The sequence below is a fragment of the Artibeus jamaicensis genome, unplaced genomic scaffold (assembly GCF_021234435.1).
Source record: "Artibeus jamaicensis isolate MK-2021 breed Jamaican fruit bat unplaced genomic scaffold, CSHL_Jam_final contig_426, whole genome shotgun sequence".
NCBI lineage: Eukaryota > Metazoa > Chordata > Mammalia > Chiroptera > Phyllostomidae > Artibeus > Artibeus jamaicensis.
The window spans coordinates 3,328,026-3,350,611 of NW_026521826.1; the positions used below are offsets into that span (position 1 = coordinate 3,328,026).

At 39.2% G+C, this 22,586-nt stretch overlaps 1 protein-coding gene and 1 pseudogene across 1 annotated transcript in view; one reads left to right on the forward strand and one right to left on the reverse strand.

Annotated features, from left to right (window-relative positions):
• The window catches only part of ITGA8 (integrin subunit alpha 8), a 181,795-nt gene that overhangs the window by 136,994 nt on the left and 22,215 nt on the right, over nucleotides 1-22,586 (reverse strand). The window contains exons 3-7 of the mRNA XM_037141295.2: nucleotides 21,236-21,336; nucleotides 18,096-18,219; nucleotides 7,017-7,078; nucleotides 6,015-6,060; nucleotides 3,722-3,847 (exon numbers count right to left, since the gene is read on the reverse strand). Of these exons, the coding sequence (XP_036997190.2) occupies nucleotides 3,722-3,847; nucleotides 6,015-6,060; nucleotides 7,017-7,078; nucleotides 18,096-18,219; nucleotides 21,236-21,336 (459 nt within the window). The remainder of the gene's footprint in view (nucleotides 1-3,721; nucleotides 3,848-6,014; nucleotides 6,061-7,016; nucleotides 7,079-18,095; nucleotides 18,220-21,235; nucleotides 21,337-22,586) is intronic.
• LOC119046314 (AP-1 complex subunit beta-1-like) lies at nucleotides 396-3,220 on the forward strand (annotated as a pseudogene).

A 22,586-nucleotide genomic window follows, 5' to 3' on the forward strand; every position in this document is an offset into this window, starting at 1 on the left:
CTCAAGTCACCCTGACTGGTGTGGCTCAGTTGGTTGGAGCTTGTCCCACAGACCAAAGGGTTGTGGGTTCAATTCCCAGTCAGGGCACTCACCCGAGTTGCAGGTTTGATTCCCAGTCAGGGCACATATGAGAAGGCAACCAGTCGAAGGTTCTATCACTCTTCCTCTCTTTCTAAAGGCAATGAAAAAATGTCTTCAGGTGAGGATTAAAAAAAATAGCTGTCAAGTCCTCTAGGGTATATATCATGACTGAATCAAAAGAAAAGAAAACTAAGAGTCCATCAAAGCTAACGAGAAATGAAAACTTCATACAACAGCACTTGGGCCGTGCTCTCTGGCTGCCGCCACCCCCACCCTCATGTCAGGTACACATTAAAGAGCCAACACCATGACCGACTCGGTACTTCACAACCAATAAAAAAGGAGAAATCCTTGAATTAAGATTAAATCTTTGAATTAAGGCTGAACTCAACAATGAAAAGACAGAAAAGAGAAAGGAGGCTGAGAAGAAAGGGATTGTGCTGTGACCGTGGGGAAGGATGTTGGCCCCCTCTTTCCAGGTGCAGTGAACTGTATTCAGCCTGACAACCCGGAACTGAGGAAGCTGTGTGTCTGCCTGACGGACCGTGCCAGGAGTCACCGGACATGGCCGTCATGGCTGCCAACAGCTTTGTGAAGGACTGTGAGGATCCCAATCTCTGATTCGGGCCTTGGCAGTCAGAACCATGGGGTGCATCAGGTAGACAAGCTTGCAGAATATCTCTGTGAGCCCCTCCGCAACCGCTTGAAGGATGAAGATCCCTATGTTCCGAAAACAGCAGCAGTTTGCATGGCAAAACTCCACGATGTTAACACCCAAATGGTGGAAGATCAGGGTTTTCTGAATTCTCTGCGGGATGTCACAGCAGATTCAAATCCAATGGTGGTGGCTAATGCTGTACAGCCTTATCTGAAATCAGCAAATCTCACCCAAACAGCAACTTACTTGATCTGAACCCACAGAACATTAATAAGCTGAGGACCACCCTGAATGAGTGCATGGAATGGGGCCAGATTTTCATCCCCAACCGCCTGTCCAATTATAACCCCAAAGATGATGGAGAGGTTCAGAGCATCCGTGAGCGGGTGACTCTTGGCTATTTCATTCCACCTCAGTGGTGGTGCTTTTGCAGGAAAAGTCCTAATGAAATTTCTGGAACTGTTACCCAAGGACTCTGACTACTACAATATGCTGTGGAAGGAGTCAGCCCCTCCACTCGTCACTTTGCTGTCTAGGGAGCCAGAGGTGCAGTACATCGCCCTGAGGAACATCAACCTAATTGCTCAGAAAAGGCCTGAAATCTTTAAGCAGAAAATCAAAGTCTTCTTTGTGAAGTATAATGATCTCATCTATGTTAAAAACTAGAGAAGCTGGACATCATGATCCCTTTAGTATCCCAAGCCCATATTGCTCGAGTTCTGGCTGAACTGAAGGAATATGCCACAGAGGTGAGTGTTGACTTCGTTCGCAAAGCTGTGCGGGCCACTGGACAGCATGGCATGAAAGTGGAGCAATCTGCAGAACATCATGTAAGCACATTGCTTGATCTCATCCAGAACAAAGTAAATTATGTGGTCCAAGAGGCAATTGTCATCAGGGACATCTTCCACAAGCACCCCAACAAATATGAAAGTCTCATTGCTACTCTGTGTGAAAACTTAGACTTGCTGGATGAGCCAGAGGCTGGAGCAGCTGTGATTCTGATTGTGGGAGAACATGCTGAATGAACTGACAATGCAGATGAGTTAGTAGAAGGCTTCCTGGAAGGTTTTCAGGATGAAAGCACCCAGCTGCAGCTCACTCTGCTTACTGCCATAGTGAAACCATTCCTCAAAAACCTATCAGAAACACAGGAGCTGGTCCAGCAGGTCTTGAGTTTGGCAACACAGGATTCTGATAATCCTGACCTTTGAGATAAGGATTGTATTTATTGGCAGCTTCTCTCAATGGACCCTGTCACAGCCAAAGAAGCAGTCTTGTCTGAGAAGCTGCTGATCTCTGGGGAGACACGTCTTATTGAGCCAACTCTGATGAATGAGCTAATCTGCCCCATAACTTTATTGACCTGTGTGTATCACAGCTCATGTCGAAGGAAGTCATGGAATCCATTGCAAACATTTCCCAATGCATCATGGGAGCACTGATGCTGGTGACAGCCCTGTTGGCACCACCACTGCCGCCAACTTGGAGCAGCCTCAGGTTATTCCTTCTCAAGGTGACCTTCTGGGAGACCTTTTAAACCTTGACCTCAGTCCCCCAGTCAATGTGCCGGAGGTATTTTCCTTGCAGATGGGAGCAGTGAATCTCTTGGGAGGAGGACTAGATGGTCTGCTTGGCAGTGAGCTTGGTGAGGGCATGGGAGGAAGTCTGGCAGTGGGACAGTCCTTCACCCATCATCAGTGCCTGCAACCTTTGCTCCTCTTTACCCTGTGGTCAGCAGTGAGCTGAATGATCTATGTGAACTCTCCACAGGGAGAGGCATAGCACATGGTGGAGATGTGGCTCCTGAGGCTGTCTGGCTGCCTGCAGTAAAGGCTTGGAGATTTCCGGAAACTTGCTCATTATCAGGGGCACATCTGTATGGAAATGATCTTCACCAACAAAGCTCTGCAACCCATGGCAGACTTCGTGATCCCGTTTCACAAGAATAGCTTAGGTGCCAACCCCAGCATTCCTCTGGCCATCCACATACCACTGATGCCAAACCAGAGCACTGATGTCTCCCTGCCCCTCAACACCCTGGGCCCAGTCGTGAAGGTGGAACCTCTGAATCACCTGCAGGTGGCTGTGAAAAACGATACTGATGTCTTCTACTTCAGCTGCCTCATCCCACTCAATGTGCTTTTTGTAGAAGATAGAAAAATGGAGTGCCGGGTCTTCCTCACTACATGGAAGGATATTCCCAGTGAAAATAAACTTCAGTTTCAGATTAAGGCATGCCATCAAAATGCTGACACTGTTTCCAGCAAGTTGCAAAACAATGTTTATACTATTGCCAAGTGAAATGTGGCAGGAAGGGCAGGACATGCCATAGCAATCTCTGAAGCTCGCCAGTGGCAGTTGGATCTTGGCTGAGCTACATATCCAGGAAAAGCCAATTATACACTATTACTGAAGTATAGAGCTCCTGAGGTCTCTCAATACATCTATCAGGTCTAAGACAGCATTTTGAAAAACTAATAGGCTGGTCCAGTGCCCACCAGCCACTCCATAATCAGTGGAAGCCAAGAACTCCTAACTGGAAGAAATTGTGTTGTTGTGTAGAATCTGAACCCAAATACACCGAGGCCACCCACCAAGGTAGTGACCAGGGTAACCTGTGCTCAATCAGGGCTCAACCTGTTGGATAGTTTCAGCTTCCTGGGAACGTTTGTTAACCACTGCTCCAGTCACTTCCCACCTCTTGCCACCTGCTGCTGCTATCTGTCCTCATTTGTGGGCTTCTCCGTGCTGTGCCAGTGGCTGGCACTTTTTGGTGTAGTTTGATATTTTGTAATTGAGAGCTCATTTCAAAAGCAGAAAAGGACAAAAAATATTAAAGGATAAATGTCACTGAAACAAAAAAGAAGAAAATTTGTATAAGATGCAAAATAATATCAGATAACTGAGGAATAAAACATATCCACACATTAAATATGTTTGTCTTTTGAGGGAACAGGTGTCTTGAGCAATGGACCTCACCCAGGTAACTGTCATCGTAGGAAGCTGGAGCCACTTCCGTCTGTTTTTCTCGAGTGAGTTTCCTTAGAATATCCTTGAAGGAATAATTTGCAATGATGTCTGCAATACTGGCGGTGATCACCTGACCTGCATTCAAACAAATTGATAAATTAACTGAATAATGTCTGAACATCTGAGCAACACATACTCCTTTAAAAATGATCATGGAATTTCTTGCATCTTCAATGACGGAGTTTCTAGCTGACCACGACAGCTGCAAGCTGAAGCTGGTTATGGTTGGGAGAGTGTAGACACAAGAGCCAAAGATGAACTATGTATTTTATGTCTTCCTTCACCATATATAGTCCCTTTACCTTCACATGACAAAAACAGGTAAGAGTGAAGACACCTGTAGGCAAAATTTATGATTACATTCTAGCTGGGAGAAACATTCTCTGGCTTTGGGACCATCCAGCCCACGTGCTCATGGGGAGGCTGAGACCCAGAAAGGTTCCGCACTTTCTCTAAGAATCGCTCGGTGGTTCTGCCCTTAGGGCACACTTGGCATGAACATGAAGATCTCCTTTGACATTCTAATTGGACTTTTTATGTTCTCACAAAATACAGACATTTTAAATCTAAATCATTTGATTAAGAGATTGTGAAACATAGCTACTACATTAAAGGAAAAAATACAAAATCTTCGAGCCATTTACTTTTCATGCTACAGTGCATAGATAAGAGTATAATATGAGCGTGAGAAGCAGCCAGGCCCAGTGAGATCCAGAATTTTAGCAAAACAACAAAAAAAGGGAATCGATGGCCAGCAACATCAATATGATCAGAACACTGGCTCATCTCTCCCACATAAAGTCACTGTCACAGGTCTGGAAATACGCTTACATTGACTGGGATAAACAGAAACCCAAAAGGTAGCCAGCAACTTCCCGCCACAATTTGTATGCTTTCCCATATCAATTATGGACATCTAAGGAAAAATGTGATGTATCTTTGGGAGAAAAATGGAGGCACATTTTCAAGAGACTAACATTTAATATTAATTTTAAAGGCAAATCATTCTTTGGGAATTCACACATAATTTCACATTCTTGTCTGAAGTCCAAAAAGAATAAAACTGTCAAAGCAGACCATAAATATATCCAAATGACTGTGTGTGAAATGACTGTTCTTATATTAAGACAATGGTATTTACACATGAGTCTCTGAACAATGTGTCTGGAATTTGCCAATTTTCTCTGGGTTAAAGCTAAACAGCCCCTTCCCTCCTCTCGAATACACGCTGCCTTTGCTGTTTCCTCTGGCTGTTTCTATAAACATTATAATCTTAAGACAGAATAAAATTTCAAATTATCTGTCTCAGAGAAATGCTTCTATATCCCCTTGATATGGCTAATTTAAAATGCAACCCTCACTCAATTATTCATCTCTCTCAGATTTGACTCTATCTTTATCCTAAACGTTACAGCCAACATTCAGTCTATACTCTCTGTAATCTTTCACTGGGCAGCCTGTCCACACCTATGGCTTCAGTTATCGCCAGTATGTAAGCGATGTAAGTTGTTGGGGTTTTTTTTTTCAGCCACCTGGAGTTAGCTAGCTGGGCTGGTGAGGATCAAATGCCTTCATAGACATTTTGGACCAGACCAAATATCCTGCAAGGTCATTTTCATATAGTCTCTCCTCTCTTCACCTAGTTACTTCCTACTCAGAGTTCAGATCTCAGTTCAGGGCTGTCTGCTTCCAAATAAGGTGATCTGTGTTAACACCTTTACACAAATCAGAGCAAGTCATCCCCTCTGAATTCAGGCTTTCCTCCCAAGCAGGGCACAGGCTGTGCTCCAGCTCCCCATCAGCCAGTGTGCAGAGGGCACACCTGCAGACAGCCAGCCTGGGGGAGCCTCCTGGACTCTCGTGGCCCCATCTTGACATACCTTTCCTTCATAGTGAGTATCATGCCTGGTGTTTCTTAGTACTTGTACGAGTATTCATTTAACGCTTGCATCTTTCCCTAGATAGTAACCCCTATGAGGGCAGGAACAATGTCTGATTTTACTTGCTATCGTATCCCCAGCATCTAGCACAAAGCCTGGCATAGCCTCAGTAAATAGTTTGTGAATGAATGAATGAAGTTGCGACAGTATAACAGAGTACAAACTGAAAAAATCATTTACTTGAGAAACTATGAATATAGGTATGAAAGTAACATAATAAAAGACAGTGTTTGTTATTACTCTGCTTCAACAGCTTGTTACTAACAACACATGTGCAGGTCCTCTCTACTAACGCAACATACCTTGCCAATAGAAACTTCCAGGTCCTCCAACTATCAGGTCTCCATTCTACAAAGAGAAATGGCAACAACAATTGGAAAAGAAAAACAGATTTTTTTAAGGGTAATAAATCACTGTTAATAAGCACTGCTCTAACAATTTGTTGTACATAAAAAAAAGTAACTTTTAAAAGAGGCCTTTATATCTGAGTCGTTTTCTTTCCTTTTTTGCTTTCAATTATTTAATGTGTTATGTACTTTTAATTTGACTTAACTAGGTGAGTTGAATTCTCTCCCCTGAGAATATGTGATTTCAATTTCTTGGCACTGCTGTAGGTAAGCAAAACAGCTACATATTTAACGTTGTACACTTTAGCAGACATGGTCTTTTGAGCTTTGGCAATAAAATAAAAATTCAGTTTCTATTTATCTCAAGGCCATAGTAATACCTATTTTTCCATACATTTGCAAACCCACCTTTCCCAGGAGAGAGAGCAAAAACTCTAAACTAGTAATACTAATACAAATTTTCTCTCTTACTTACATCCTTACCTTCTATACTCTGCATCCTTAAAGATGTTGATGAAATTTATACTATTTTTAAAACCATAGAATCTTGGCCTTCTATATTCTTCCTGGAAATCTCTGTTTTTAATTTTGTGAAAGGATATGTGAATTTTAGTACTATTAAATCTAATTGGTCAATTACAGCACAGAAATAAAACAATTTACATATTTCCGTGAGCTTTTCAGAAGCATAATGATGCCAAGGCGTGGGAAGAAAGACTGTTGTTTTGAATCATACATGTTTTTTTACTATTTTAGTAGATCATCACATGTGCAGATTACTTTAATAGAAATAAAGAGTAAACAAAAAAAATTAAAGAAGTTGACACAAGAGGCTAGATACATACCTAAAGGATCTTATGTTGGTGGTGGTTAATGGGGGCAGAAGCAGAAGGTGAAAAAAAGGAAAGCCGAACAGACAAGGTAAACATTAGAAGCTATGAGACGATAGGAATTCACCTTGTAAAAGTCCAGGCTAAATCCCGCTTGGCAGTAGCCCTGACCTTCAGGATCAGCATTACCTGGAATGATTAAATATAATCAATTCAGGATACTCTGTTATTTTCTCTACAGACTTCTAAATTTAAAATGATCAATATGTGATTTATACTTATTTCTAAATCCATTCCGAGTAATTTATCAAACATATTTCAACCTGTTTTCCTATTCTAGATATCATTGTCATTCTATAACATTAGGCCACATTACATATAATAAGAAGGAATAACATCTCCTGAAGCTACTGTTCTGGGTTTCACAAGTCATGTTTGTTTGAAGAAATAAAATCTCTATTTCTCAAAATATTACAAGTGGCAGCAATGTGTTTCTGCGCTGCCCACACGGTCCTAGTGGAGCCAGGCTGGCCTTCCTCCCGGTAGCGTCCAGCTGAGAAAGGGAGAGCTCAACGTGGCCACCTGGGTGGACATATTCTGCTGGGATCACCGACAGGACTTCAGTTTTGATAACCCCTAATAGAAAACAAACTTTAACATATTCCATTGTTATTAGGAAGGTTAATTTGGAGATTGCGTCCCTGGTTACGATGAATCTCATAGGGACACTGCCATGCTAGTGTTCACAAAGAGAAACTCTGTGGCAATGGCTTCTTTTGTACTCTGTCCAGTACAGTTAACCAAGCGATGTCCAATAAAACCTCACAGTATGTTTTTTTTTTCCAACTATGGGCCGGTCAGCATGTGGATTCTCTGGATATTGTTATAAAATGTCTCTCTGACATTCAGATCAGGGACTTACTACTTGGCACTTGTACTTCTAACCATTTCCCCCACCTTTTAAAATGCTGAAATTAAAACTAACATGTAAGTTAGTAGGGGCGATCTCAGTCGTGATGCGGTTAGATAGAAACATGGAAATAGTTGCTTCTTTCTTAAAGGATATTCCTGAGAGGAAACTAAAGTAAGAGGACAGGAAAGGAAATGCACATCATCACAGGAAAAATTTATAGGCTGGGCATGTGCCTCTTCCAAAAGCTTTTTTAATGGACCTGGTCTTTCCCGTTTTTCCTAGAATGTTTTGTTTGTTTGTTTTTTCCTTTTTTTTTTTGGTTAATACTTAGCTAATTTTAGCATTATCATCATCCATTCCTTCCAGATGCTCCTTTTATATTTTAAAATACTTTTCTACCTCATATACTGTGGGTTATTTTTGGATAAGATCTGTTTTTAATTCAAATGTCAATTAATGCTTTGCATATTCTTTAAGCTAAGTTCTTTTTTTTCCAGCTTTATTAAGGTGCACATAATATACAAAAATTGCACATTTTCATGTTTACAGTTTGGTGATTTTGGACATATGCATATGTCCATGGTACCACCACCACAATCAAGGAAATAAACATCCATCACCAGTGACAGATTTCTTGTGTTCCTTGCTTTCTTTTTAATCTTCACTCAAGGATGTTTATTGATTTGAGAGAGAGAGGGAGAGAGACAGAGAAACATTGATAGGTCGCCTCCCATACACGCTCCTACCAGGGATTAAAACCGCAACCTAGGTATGTGCCCTGACCAGGCATAAAACCCACAAACTTTTGGTATGTGAGACGATGCTCCAACCAACTGAGCCACCGGGCCAAGGCCCCCTTGCTTTCTGTTGTTTGTGTTTTTGTGTGTGTTAAAAAGTCAACATGAGATTTACCCACTTAACAAATTTTTACATTTTCTTTTTTCTTTAAGTAATTTTTTATTTTTCAATTACAGTTGACATACACTATTTATTAGTTTCAAGTGTATACTCCAGTGATTAGACATATTATATTTTACTAAGTGATCAACCCAATAAATCTCATACCCATCTGACTCTAATAACCATACATAGTTATTGGAATATTATTAGCTATATTCCCTATGCTATACTTTACATCGTCATGACTATCCTATAAGTACCAATTTGTACTTCTTAATCCCTTCACTTTTTTCACCCATCTTCCCAGCTCCCCTTCCTATCTGGCAACAGTCAAAATGTTTTCTATCTCTGCCTGGCTGGTGTAGCTCAGTGGATTGAGCACAGGCCTGTGACCCAGAGTATTGCAGTTCAGTTCCCAGTCAGGGCACATGCCTGGGCTGCAAGCCAGTTCCCAGCAGGGGATGCATGAGAGGCAACCATACATTGATATTTCTCTCTCTCTCTCTCCTTCCCTTCCCCTCTAAAGATAAATAAATAAAATCCTAAAAATAAAATGTTTTCTATCTCTGAGTTTATGTTCTGCTTGTTCCTTTATTTTGTTTTTTAATGTAATTGTTTAATAGATATGTATTTATTGCCATTTTAGTGTTACTATATTTGATCATTTCCTTCTCCTTCTTAAAGGAGACCGTTTGACATTTCATGTAACACTGGTTTTGTGGTGATGAACTCTTTTAGCTTTATCTTGTCTGGGAAGCTCTTTCTATGTCCTTCAATTCTAAATGATAATTTTGCTGGGTAGAGTAATATTGGTTGTAGGTTCTTGCTTTTCACCACTTTGAATATTTCTAATCAGTCCTTCTGGACTGCAAAGTTTCTGTTAAGAAATAGGCTGATAGTCACATGGGAGCTCTCTTATAGGTAACTACTTTTCTCTTGCTGTTTTTAAATTTTTCTTTGTCTTTAACCTTTGATAATTTAATTATGATGTGTCTTGGTGTGGGCCTCTTTGGATTTATCTTGTTTGGGACTCTCTGTGCTTCCTAGACTTGTATGTCTATTTCCTTCACCAGGTTAGGGAAGTTTTTTTCACTATTTGTTTAAAATAGGTTTTCAATTATTTGCTCTCTCTCTTCTCCTTCTGGCACCCCCATGATGTGAATATTGGTATGCTTGAAGTTGTCCCAGAGGCTCCTGACACTGTCCTCATTTTTTAAATTCTTTTTCTCTTTGCTGTCCCAATTGGGTGTTTCTGGTTCCTTATATTTCAAATGGCTGATCTGATTCTCAGCATCATCTACTCTACCGTTGATTCCCTGCAAATTATTCTTTATTTCAATTAGTGTAGCCTTCATTTCTGGGAGGTTCTTTTTTTGGTTTCCATGTCCTTTTATATGCTGTTGAAGTTCTCGCTGAATTGTTTTACTCTCCCCTACGTTCCTTGAGCATCCTTATAACCAGTGTTTGGAACTCTGCATCTAGTAGATTATTTGTCTCTATTTTGTTTAGTTCCTTTTCTAGAGTTTTGTTCTGTTTTTCCATTTGGGATATGTTTCTTTGTCTCCTCATTATGGCAGTCTCCCTGTGTTTCTTTCTATGTACTACATAGAGCTGTGACATCTCTCAGGATTGGTAGAGTGGCCTAATGTAGTAGGTGTCCTATAGAACCCAGTGGCACAGACCCCTGGTTCACCTGAGCTGGTCACTCCAGATGCACCTCACCCCCCACCCCCCTGCAAAACAGGAAACTGAAAAAAATTAAGAGAAGATAGTAATTTTTCATGAAACTCATTGGGAAAATAATCAACTTCAAATGTTTGTTTTAGGTGGTGATCACAATAGAAAGTAGGTTCTTTCTTTCTCAAGTTAATTTTCTCTCTTAGAATTATAGTTTATGAGAGGTGAAGGAATCTTTCTCCCTGAAACTTCAGAGCATCTGTAAACTTTATAGTTATGTCCCAGAGTGAACTCAGGAGTCCAGGGAATCATGCTGACCGTTCACTACTCTGTGTTGGCTTCCAAAGTAGAATAAAGGGTGTGTGTAAATCATTCCCCACCATATTTAAGAATGACTATAAGAGCTATCAGTGTGCCATTAATATGAATGAGCCCGTTAGTGCCCACATTGCTCACAATATCAGTGGAGGGGGTTGTGGTATGGAATGAACATGAGAGCATTCTTTAAATTCTCTTTTGAAAATAATATTGCTGATGTTCCTGTTCTGTGAGATGGACCATATGCTCATGAACAAGCTGGCTTTGTGTTAATGAACTGTGAACTCCTGAGGACAGGAAGTCTGCTCCCTGGGTGGACTGGAGGAAGAAGAAATATTCATGGTGAGACAGAGACCATGAACACGTGAAAACTATGTATCTGTGCTAGAGTTGAAAGAATTCTTGGCAATTTATTTAGCTGTTCTGCAACTCAACATAAACTCCACTTTTAACTTTGTCCAGCTATTCTTTTATTTAAGAAAATAGCAAGGGGCGGGGGAGGCTGGGATGGGAAAAATAGACAAAAAACTGTACTTGAAAAATAACTAAATAAAAATTTTTTTAAATAAATAAATAAATAAATAAAAGAAAATAAACAGTACATAAGTTGGCATCATAATGTGTTCACATAACACAAGATGCATGCCTACTATAATTTGTATGTTTAGATAACGGTTCGAACTCACTGAAATTCTTACCTCACAAGTCTAGATGCCAAGTGTTGTATTTTAATCTGAGCTCTCCTATCATATAGGCAGTCAAAAAATGGCAGAATGAAAAGCAGTGACTGGATTTATAAGTGATTATCCTAGATATTAGTTGGAAAAAATATAGCATCAAAGCAAGAGACCTCTGAAGGATGGGCTCACCATTTTAGCTCTAACAGTTTACTGTTATGGGGATGTATCTTCAGCAAAGCATGAAAACTCTGATATGGATAGGTGGAAAAATGAACGAGACAAGTTCAGTATTGAATCTCAGCTCTACCACAAATTTTCTGGGTGAGTTAGGGATTTGATTTATCTCTCTACCTGATTTTTCTCTTTTGCATAATAACAACAACCTCTTCCTGGACACAGGAGCACAGCACCCTCAGTGGAACACAGCACATGACGTGCTCCTCTTCTTGCTGGAGCCCATGACTGGAAAGCTCCCCACTTCCTACTCCACAGTGGTTTGCTAACAGAAGTCCTTTTCCATCATCCTGCCAACAGCTCCTCTCTCCTCCCAGACCATGTCACTCCCTTCTCTCTTGACTTATTATATTTTTTGTAGCACTGTTCAGTATTTGACAATGTATCAGGAACTTATTTACTCTTTAAATTTTTTAACTGAGATGTACTTGTCATAGAACATTGTGCTAGTCCAAGGTGTACAACATAATTTGATATATGTATATTTTGTGAAATGATTACCACACTAAGTTTGGTTAATATCCTAAACATAAGTTTTTATTTTTTCTTGTGATGAGAGCTTTTAAGATCTACTCTCTTAGCAACTTTCCAATATACAATAGAGTGTGTTAACCATAGTCACCATGCTGTACATCACACAACTAAAATTTATCTTATAATGGGAAATTTGTACCTTTTCGCCACATTTACTTATGTATTTCCTTCTACCAACATCTCCACTGGCAGCCACCAATTGTCTGTATTTATGGTTTGGATTTTTTTTGTAGATTACGCATTTCATTGAGACTAGTGTTTACCTTTATTTGTCTGACTTACTTCACTTAACATAATAGCTTCAAGGTCCATCCACATCATCACAAATGGCAAGATTTCCTTATTTCTTATGACTGAATAATATTCCCTTGTGTATATATACCACCTCTTCTTTATCCTTTGATCTATCGAAGAACACTTACTTTGTTTCCATGTCTTGGATAAGGTAAATAATGCTGCAGTGAACAAGGGGTTGCAGATGTCTTTCCAAGACTGTGATTTCATTTCCTTCAGATAAATACTCAGAAACAGATTTATGGAATATGAACTTATGTACATGTTTCTTGTGGGTTTCCCCCACTAAAATTTAAGTTACTTAAAGATAAAGGTTTGTTTTCTCTTGTTCTGTGCTTTATTCCCTAAACATAAAATAATTAGTGCTCAGAGGGTTCAGTAAACATGTGTTGAATGACTATATAGTTGGCTTTCATTATCTACAAGAAACCCCTCTTTTAAAACCATTTAAAAAATACTAATTTCACTGACATTCTTTCAGTTGACACATATCATGATATAATGCAGTTGCTAATTTATTTTAGTATTTTAAAACAGGAAGTCATAATCTTCTTTGCGCCAAAATTCTCACCAAAACCCATCAAAGCTAGCAGTTCCATTCCCAATCATTTAGATCTCTAAATCTCAGCAGTCTCTTATTCACCGTCTATAATCACTGATCCAACCTTTATTGATTGATTTATTTCTTTTTAAATTATATTTTATTGATTACGCTATTAGTTTTCCTAATTTTCCCCTTTATCCCCCCTTCCCCCTGTACCCCCAATCCTCCAGCATCCCCCCCTTAGTTCATGTCCATGGGTTGTACATATAAGTTCTTTGAGTTCTCTGTTTCTTATACCATTTTTGACCTTTCCTCGTCTACTTTATGCCTACCAATTACACTTCTTCTTCCCTGTACCTTCCCCCCATTCCTCCCCTCCCCTCCCCACTGACAATGTGATGTCCATTTCTCTGATTCTGTTCCTGTTCTAGCTGTTTCCTTAGTTTTTGTTTTCATTGTTTTTCTTTTTTTTTACTTTTTTAGGTTCATTTGTTGATAGTTGTGAGTTTGTTGTCATTTTACTGTTCATATTTTTGATCTTCCTTTTCTTAGATAAGTCCCTTTAACATTTCATATAATAATGGCTTGGTGATGATGAACTCCTTTAACTTGGCCTTATCTGGGAAGCACTTTATCTGCCCTTCCATTCTAAGTGAAAGCTTTTCTGGATAGAGTATTCTCAGATGTAGGTCCCTGCCTTTCATGACTTCAGATACTTCTTTCCAGCCCCTTCTTGCCTGGAAGGTTTCCTTTGAGAAATCAGCTGAGAGCCTTATGGGCACTCCTTTGTAGGTAACTCTTTCCTTTCCACTTGCTGCTTTTAAGATTTTCTCTTTGTCTTTAATCTTGGGTAACTTGATGATGGGCCTTGGTGTGTTCTTCTTTGGGTCCAGCTTCTTTGTGACTTGCTGGGATTCCTGGACTTCCTGAAAGTTTATTTCCTTCCCCAGACTGGGGAAGTTTTCCTTCATTATTTGTTCAAATAAGTTTTTAATTTCTTGCTGTTCTTCTCCTTCGGGCACCCCTATGATTCAGATATTGGAACGTTTCAGGTTGTCCCAGTGGTTTGTAAGACTCTTCACTTTTTTGAATTCTTGTTTCTTTATTCTGTTCCAACTGGATGTTTATTTCTTCCTTTTATTCCAAATCATTGATTTGCATTCTGGTTTCCTTCCTGTCACTGTTGATTCCCTGGATATTTTGCTTTATTTCATTTTGGGTATCTTTCATTTGTTCTTTCATTTTTCAACCAAGCTCAATCAGTTCTGTGAGCATTTTGATTACCAGGGCTTTAAATTCTCCATCAGATAGGTTGGCTATATCCTCATCACTTAGCTCTTTTTCTGATATTTTGCTCTGTTCTTTCATTTTGGCCCTATTTCTTTTTTCAGGGGGCCCATTAAGTTGTAAGGGGCCAGGGCCTTAGGTATTCACCAGGGCAGGGCAACCCTCCTTACTGCTCTGTGGCACTGCCTGTGGGGGAGGGGCCAGAGAGGGAACAATGCAGCTCCCCTGCTTGTCCCTAGCACACTCTTCAACAAACTCTAGTGTGAGACCAGGAGTTTCTCCCACCTGGGCAACCGTCGTAGTCCACAGCCAGCTCTGAGTCTCAGTTTCCCCTTAAGTCAGCCCCTCCCTTGCAGCCCGCCACCTTGCCACAGCCAGCCCTGCCCCCACTGTCTGCTGTCTTACTGGTCTGGTTGTTCTGTCTGACCGTTTCTTTAATTCTGTGGTTGCTGGAGTTCCATGCAGTTTGATTTTCTGCCGCTTCCGGTTGTTTGTTGATTTTAGATTGGTTGTTATCTTCTTTTGGTTATGCAAGGAAGCGAAGGGTTTCTGCCTACGCCTCCATCTTGGCCGGAACTCCTGATTTATTTCTTATATCTGCTCATTATCTTGTCTAAAGTAATCTCAAATTTTAAAAATAGTTACTGAAATACAGACATTTTACTTATAGTTTTGGGAATATAATTTTGGATTGAGTTTTAAAAATCAATACCCTGAAGTAATTCACTAGATGATCTTCCTGATACCATTTTCCTCAATACGGTCTTGTGAATTATCAAGGAAAAGAATAAAAATCTATCAGTTGCCTCCACATGAATTCAATGACTTACATGATACATTAAAAAAGTGGGAGAATGCACAAGTGGACTCTGAGCATATCAATCAGTCACTAATAATATCCCAACACCTTTAGGTACACCACCAAGATGAAGTGATTAAACAGCAGTGTCCCAGAGACGGCACAGGGACACACACTCACTTTTAAGGATGCTTCCCTGCAAGATTTCTGAAACTGCCAAATGAGACAAGGACTCTACATGTAGAGAGTCTTTTTGAAAAACAGGGATTAGGATGCAGGACTTTGGGTCATGACGGAGGTAAACCCAGCTTGCCTCCTCTTACAACCATAGCAAAAATCACAAGTAGACTACAAAGCAGGTATCATCCAGAATAGTCAGAAAATCGAGCTGTGTGGAAGTCTAACAACCAAGGATTTAAAGAAGCCACATTCATCCAGACAGGTAGGAGGGGCGGACACACGGAAAGGCATGGAGATGTGGAAGGGGCAGTCCCGCACTGACATGTGGTGGATAAAAGTGTATAAAAATTGAGGGGAATACCCTGGGAGCGAGGGATCCCAGCCCCATGCCACACCACCTAGTCCAGGGTTCCAGCACCAGGAAGATAAATCCTGTACCTTCTGGCTGTAAAAACAGTGGGGGTTGGGCAGTGGAAGAAACTGTAGGATTCTCAGGAGTCACCTCTTAAAGGGCCCTCAACTGACTTAGAACTTACGCAGAGTTGCTCCCTCTGGGCTTCAGAACCAGGGCAGTAGCTGGAAGGGCATAAGTGAAATACGGGGAGAAATTGAAGTGTCTGGCATCAGGGCCAATGCGAGGAGACAGCCTCCTCCCAGACAAAATTCCAGAGGTCAGGCAAAGGCATTATCCCCTCTCTGAGTCCTTCTTCACACAGAGCCACACAATGGCGACATAGGTTGCCCCACCCTGGCAATTACCTAAGACTCCACCTCATCCAACTTACCAGTGCACTTTTCTACAACAGACCATGCTACTAAGACAGGAAGTCAAAGCAGCTCTACCTAATACACAAAAACAAACAAGGAGGCTGCCAAAATGAGGAGCCAAAGAAATATGGCTCAAATGAAAGAACAGAATAAAACTCCAGAAAGAGAACTAAAAATGGAGGTAAGCAATCCATCAGATGCAGAGTTCAAAACACTGGTAATTAGGATGCTCAAGGTATATATTGGGCACTTCAACAGCATAGAAAAGACCCAGACAGAAATAAAGGTTACACTAAGTAAAAGAAAGAACAGTTTACAGGGAAACAACAGTGGAGTGGATGAAGCTGAAAATCAAATCAGTGATTTGGAACATAAGGAAGAAAAAGACAATCAGTGTAGCAAGAAGAAAAAAGAATAAAAAGAAATGAGGATAGTGTAAGGAGCCTCTGGGACAACTTCAAACATACCAACATTTGAATCATAGTGTGCCAGAAGGAGAAAAGAAAGAGCAAGAAATTGAAAACTTATTTGAAAAAATAATGAAAGAAAACTTCCCTAACCTGGTGAAGAAAATAGACATACAAGTCCAGGAAGCACTAAGAGTCCCAAACAAGATGGATGCAAAGAGGACCACACCAAGACACATCATAATTAAAATGCCAAAGGTTAAAGATGAAGAGAGAATCTTAAAAGCAGCAAGACAAAAGCAGACAATTACCTACAAAGGAGTTCCTAAAAGATCATTAGCTGATTTCTCAAAAGAACTTTGCAGGCTGAAAGGGACTGGCAAGAAGTATTCAAAATTATAAAAAGTTAGGAAGTACAACTTAGACTACTCAATCTGGCAATGCTATCATTTAGAATGGAAGGGCAGATAAAGTGCTTCCCAGACAAGGTAAAGCTAAAAGAGTTCATCATCACCGAACAATTATTACATGAAGTGTTAAAGGCACTTATTTAAGAAAAAAATCAAATCTATGAACATAGATTAAAATAGCAATAAATTCACAACTACCAACAACTGAATCTAAAAAAAAAAAAAAAACTAAGCAAACAAGCAGAACAAATACAGAATCATAGATATGGAGGGTTATCAGTCAGGAAGGGGAAGAGGGAGAATGGAGGAAAAGGAGCAGGGATTAAGAAGTACAAATTAGTGGGTACAGAATAGACGGGGATTTAAAAACTGTATAGGAAATGGAGAAGTCAAAGAACTTATATGAATGACCCATGGACATGAACTAAGGTGGGGGCATGCTGGAGGTAATAGGGGGCAGCAGTAATAGGGGGTATTTGGGAATTACTGATTCAGGCAAAGCCCCAAATAGTGTTCTGATCAGAAGACAAAGGCAAGGGATAGCCCTGAGAAAGGGAAGGGGGACGATCACATAAACAGAAGGAAGACGTTTCTGTCAGTGTCTGATGTTTTCTGATGTGTCTGTCTGACATTTGTGTCAGCATGTCTAAGCTAACACAGTGACGCTGATTCTAAACAGTCTTCAATTTTCACTCTAGTTAGCCATCAGTCAGGTAGTCATGATATCTGCTTTCTTGTTATCCTTGCAAACAGTTCTTTGGAACACAATGTTGCTTTAGGCCCAGTCCAAAAAGAATTTTGCCCTGTTACAACGTTACAAGGTTTGACGCACAAGATGCATAAGGCAGGTCTTCTGGGATGGCTGCTCCAGCTCCATTTTAAAGCGGCTCCTTTTAATTATCATTATTACTATTACTATTTACACTAACACCATTCTTGTGATTAACAGGGAAACTGGGCAGTCAGCATTCCTTAGATGGCCATGTAAATTTTGAATACCAACTGACAGTTTAAGGCCTAAAATAAGAAACCAATCAATCTACTGCAAAATATCTAAAACCTGGAAATTTTCTAAAACAAGGAAGAGGAGCAGCAGAATTCCACGCCCTGGCCCTGTTCTCACAGAAAGACACCCTGTGAGGCTGCCAGCAATCTTTATCTACCTCATTTTCCTTATGGATGGCGTTTCAACAGTACCCACACTGTCTACAACCAAAAAGCTCTTCAGCTAAATTTGTTTCAAGAAACAAAAACAACTTACTGTTCCGACAGGGAGAGTACTCAGCATATGCACTGAAATTCTGAATTGCTACATAGCAAGTGCCAACTGGGTCCTTCTCTGGTGTGGGTTTAAGAGTTCTCCAGTGATACAAGGGAGCGCACGCCTGTGAAACATCAAAGACAATAAATAGTTTTTGATGTAGATTCCTCGTACCATGATCTGACTTGACTTGTTGATTAATATACCTAAATTTGTGACAAACTATGTTAATTATTAGGTGAATTAATTGGCCTCCAGCATGCTAAGAGTACCTCAGTAGTCACAATTTATTAAATTTCCAGAGCCAATTTGTTAACATTAATGCACCATAGAATAGGAACAAATTAAACATATACAAAAAAATGCATTTTTCTCCCAGAGGATTTTAAATTAAATAAAAGTAACCGGCAAAAGTTATTTTTCGTTAAAGCAAAGAACTCATACTTTTTTTAAAAGTTGGATCTACATAAAAGCAAATGGTCATTTATACAGTAAATTAATTGGTGGGAGGCCTTAAAATGAGAACTAGTTCTATTCTTTGTCTAATTGTTGCTTCAAAAAATTAAAAAAAAACACTACTCTCAAATCAGCCCCAGCCTGCAAACCAAAAGGTCACCAGTTCGAATCCCAGTCAGGGCACATGCCTGGGTTACGGGCCAGGTCCCCAGTAGGGGGCAAGCAAGAGGCAACAACACATTAGTGTTTTTCTCCCTCTCTTCTCCCACCCTTCCCCTCTGTTTAAAAATAAACAAATGAATATCTTTTTTTAAAAAGCTACTCTCAAATCAAAGGATGCAGACAAGTTTATATACCTCTGTTTTGTGGCTTCTCCTAGTTTGTCATTAAAGGTGTACCTTATGTGACTTTTTAAACAATGACTTTCTTTTGGATACACTAAGCTCTTATCACAGTGTTCTTGGCTTTGTTTTTCAATTACTGGTTTTTATTCATGGCAAACCAAACATTAATTTAAACAGTAAGTAAAACATGACTCATGTGAAATATTCTGGTTGCTTCTTCAGAAGCTTAGGTTCTAACAAGAGCACAGTGTTTGAAAGGATATCAAATGTGAAGGGGGATATATCAAGTCTCTTTAAGTAAATCAAGTAACATTAATTTTGCTAGGAATGAGAGAGGCCATGACAATAAGTGTGCAGAAAACATAGGCACCCTTTTGACTTCGGCTGTGCTGGCTCGAATCCTGATCACTCAAGCACTCATTTCCAAGGACCCAGACTTACAGATTGCTGGCATCTGGAACCACTAGCTTATCTCTTCATTTGGTGACATCACAGTGAAAACAATGCCAGGAAAGTGAAGGCTGACCCCGGGTTTAAATTCCTTTCACTATTCCAAATGTGTCCTTGGCATTCAGTCCAAGGTATAACTACTTTAAGTAAAGATAACTCATATTGTCAAATAAGTAGGGTACTTCTACAAGGTCAGTTTTTTGGATTGTTGCTCCATGTATTGTGAGATCTTGGACAATACCTACTAACTCTCCTTCATCTAAGGTCCCTTATCTTAAGGCCCTCTTAGTGAGATAACAAGTTACGTGCTTAATACATTTCACATAAGGTGTGAATGGCGAAAAGTAGGAGGGCTTTGAGCAGAGCAAGCATTCAACTGTGTGGTTCCATATGATGCCAGCTGGCCTCCCCTCCCCTGTCACCTCAGGACATTTAAATGCCGTGAAAATTCTTTCTAGTGCTTGCCTGCTGTCAGCTCTAAAATGTTATCCTTTAAATATCTGCTCAGTTTCACACTGATGTGAAATAGACTGATGTGATGTATTTGGGCTTCAACCCAAACTTAATATTGTATATACACACCTGATATCCGGATCTTCAAAATGATACTTCTGTTTGCAGAAATCAGGAATTCCAATAATTGACACAGAGAGTAGAATTTAATTCTTGGTTCTGCTAAGTTTCAGTGCTCAAAGAAAATAACTAACTTGAACATACTCCATATTATCCTATTTCCTATGCATTTTCCTTGAAAATGTAAGCATGACCCATAATTAACCATTTTATGATGAACATGGCATATGATTTTATTTTCAATGATTCTGAAGACTTCCCCAAATACCAAATAAGTACACAACAATTATGTTACTGATAAAATTTTAAGACTTTAAAAAATCAATATAGAACTCCCCCAAATTTTAACCTCAATAGTTTATTAGATGAAATTGGCTTTCAATAGTAATTTACATATCATATACTACTAAAGGTTAAAAAAATTTACCAATTCTGGAATGTGAAAACTATATCAATGCAAATATAATTCTACAGAAAGCATATTGTAAATGCTGGGTTTGTAACTAGAGAGAGCTATCTATATTTTATAAATTAACTGGTTCATGTCAAAATCTTTTGGGGGTGGGGATAACCATACACCAAATAAAGCAAAGCATTTTCTTTACATACTTTTTAAATGACAATTCAAAGAGCTTTAAAGAAACCCTGAAAGCCAGAGTTATTAATTTATAGTTGTAAGAAAATTAAAGCCAATGGTTTCAAAAATTCCCCCAACAAAAAATTTTAGATTAGCCTAATACAATTTATTTCTCAATAGCTTAAACATGTATTGTTGCTCAGAAATAATGAGAATAGAATCATAAAGTCATAACATTTTAAATCTGAAAAATATCAGTTGGGGAGTGAGCATTTTTTTACTTTATAAAGTATGGATATACTCAGAGAATTATGTAACTAGTAGTTAAATAAAGCTTTCCCTTAATTCCTAAAAAGGATCAATGACACCACAATATATTAACCTTTAACGAGTCATAACAGTAGTAGTCCTATTCTTATGGCTCTTTTTAATCAGCTCTTTAAATGCACCTCTTTAAGGTGGAGTCTTTATTTTCCTATCTCCCTTAATTGTTTTTGAAATATTTGAAAATATCTCATTGATCTTCTGGAAAACAAGCTTTTTATTTCCTATGGCTTTAAATGCTAAAATAGATTCTTTAATTTTTAAGCACTCAATTTCTGTTTCAAAATGCTAATAAGCTTATCTTGGAAAGTCTGACTTGTTCTGACATTAAAGGATTTTTCTAAATATGAGTTTTAAAGCATTTCAGTGTACATTTTATTCTAGAGCAACCCCATGAGCCCACGATGCGTACTCACCACCACTTTCCCTCTGTGAGCTTTCACTGTTGCTCCAAACCACTGATTGGATTTAAACTCAATGGGCTCCTTGGTTCCATTGACTCTGATCTTTCTGTTGTCTGACAAGGAGTACATCGATTGTTAATAGCTTGTAAAACATGGCAGCCAATTCAACTATGTAACAATAAATTCATCCATTAAAACACTTGAAAAACAATTTTTATAGGCAGAGGTGTTTCTCCTTGGCCAAATCTAAGCTCAACTTTTCATTTAGAGCAACACCAATCAAATGCAAAGACGTATTTGAACGTTACATTTCACTTACCACTTCATTGAAAAGAAGCATTTTTTTACAAGCGACATTTTCACACTACTGTGAACCTGATGTGCAGTCTGATAGCCTTAAATCTATACTTTTGTCATTGATTTGTATCAGATCAAAGACCAAACATTTATAACTGTTCTAAAAGAATTTCAATTCTTCTCCAATAGTGAAACACGTGGGAATCTCATTAATCGGAGATGCACAAGCTTTCTCAGCGTGGGTTAGCAGGAGTCAGCATGAAGGACCCCCAAAGCCTTGGTTTTTAACTAAATGACATGTGCCCACGCAGCCACAGAAAATAACACCTCAATACAGTTTTATATGCACTTTGCAGATGTCAGCATGAAGGGGGCTGTCTGGGTTGCAGCTCAATCCAATTATAACACACTTCAACTCTTAATAAGAAGCAGATATCTTTTTCTTTCTACTCTGATTCCCAGTTAACATGTTTCCCACGTGGCTCTGACTGCATGGTTCTAACTGGAGCTTCATCAGGAATAGCTAATGAGTTTTGAAAGACAGCTGTACTGGGGTATCTTACTGGTATGCATTTCCTTGGGTATGCATTTTACTTTTCTTCCTTGACTCTATAATACATGCGTTATAAAATGAACTTTTAACTCCTATCAAATGAGGCCAAAATATACACATAATTAACCTTGAGTTTACATATGATTACAGACTTTTAGAAAAAGAATAAATTATACAAACTAAATCTTAACCTAAATTTTACGTTTTGACATGTTACTAGAAAATCATAAATTTCCTTCTTTAAAATGGTATGCCTTTGATGTTTCTGGGCTTTAAAAAAAAAAGGTTCTGGAAATCCTTACCCAAAATGCACACAATTGGCAAAGAACTAGAGGATCTTACAGATTACAGCATAAAGTTAAAAATATAAACATTTCTATTTGCATCTCGGAAACTTAAAAGATCATAGAACTCAGAGTCAAAGGATCTTGTCACTATTAACTGGGTGATCTTGGGCAATTCATTTAATCTTTTGGAGTTTTGATTTCTTCTATGAAAAGACGCTAAGGACAC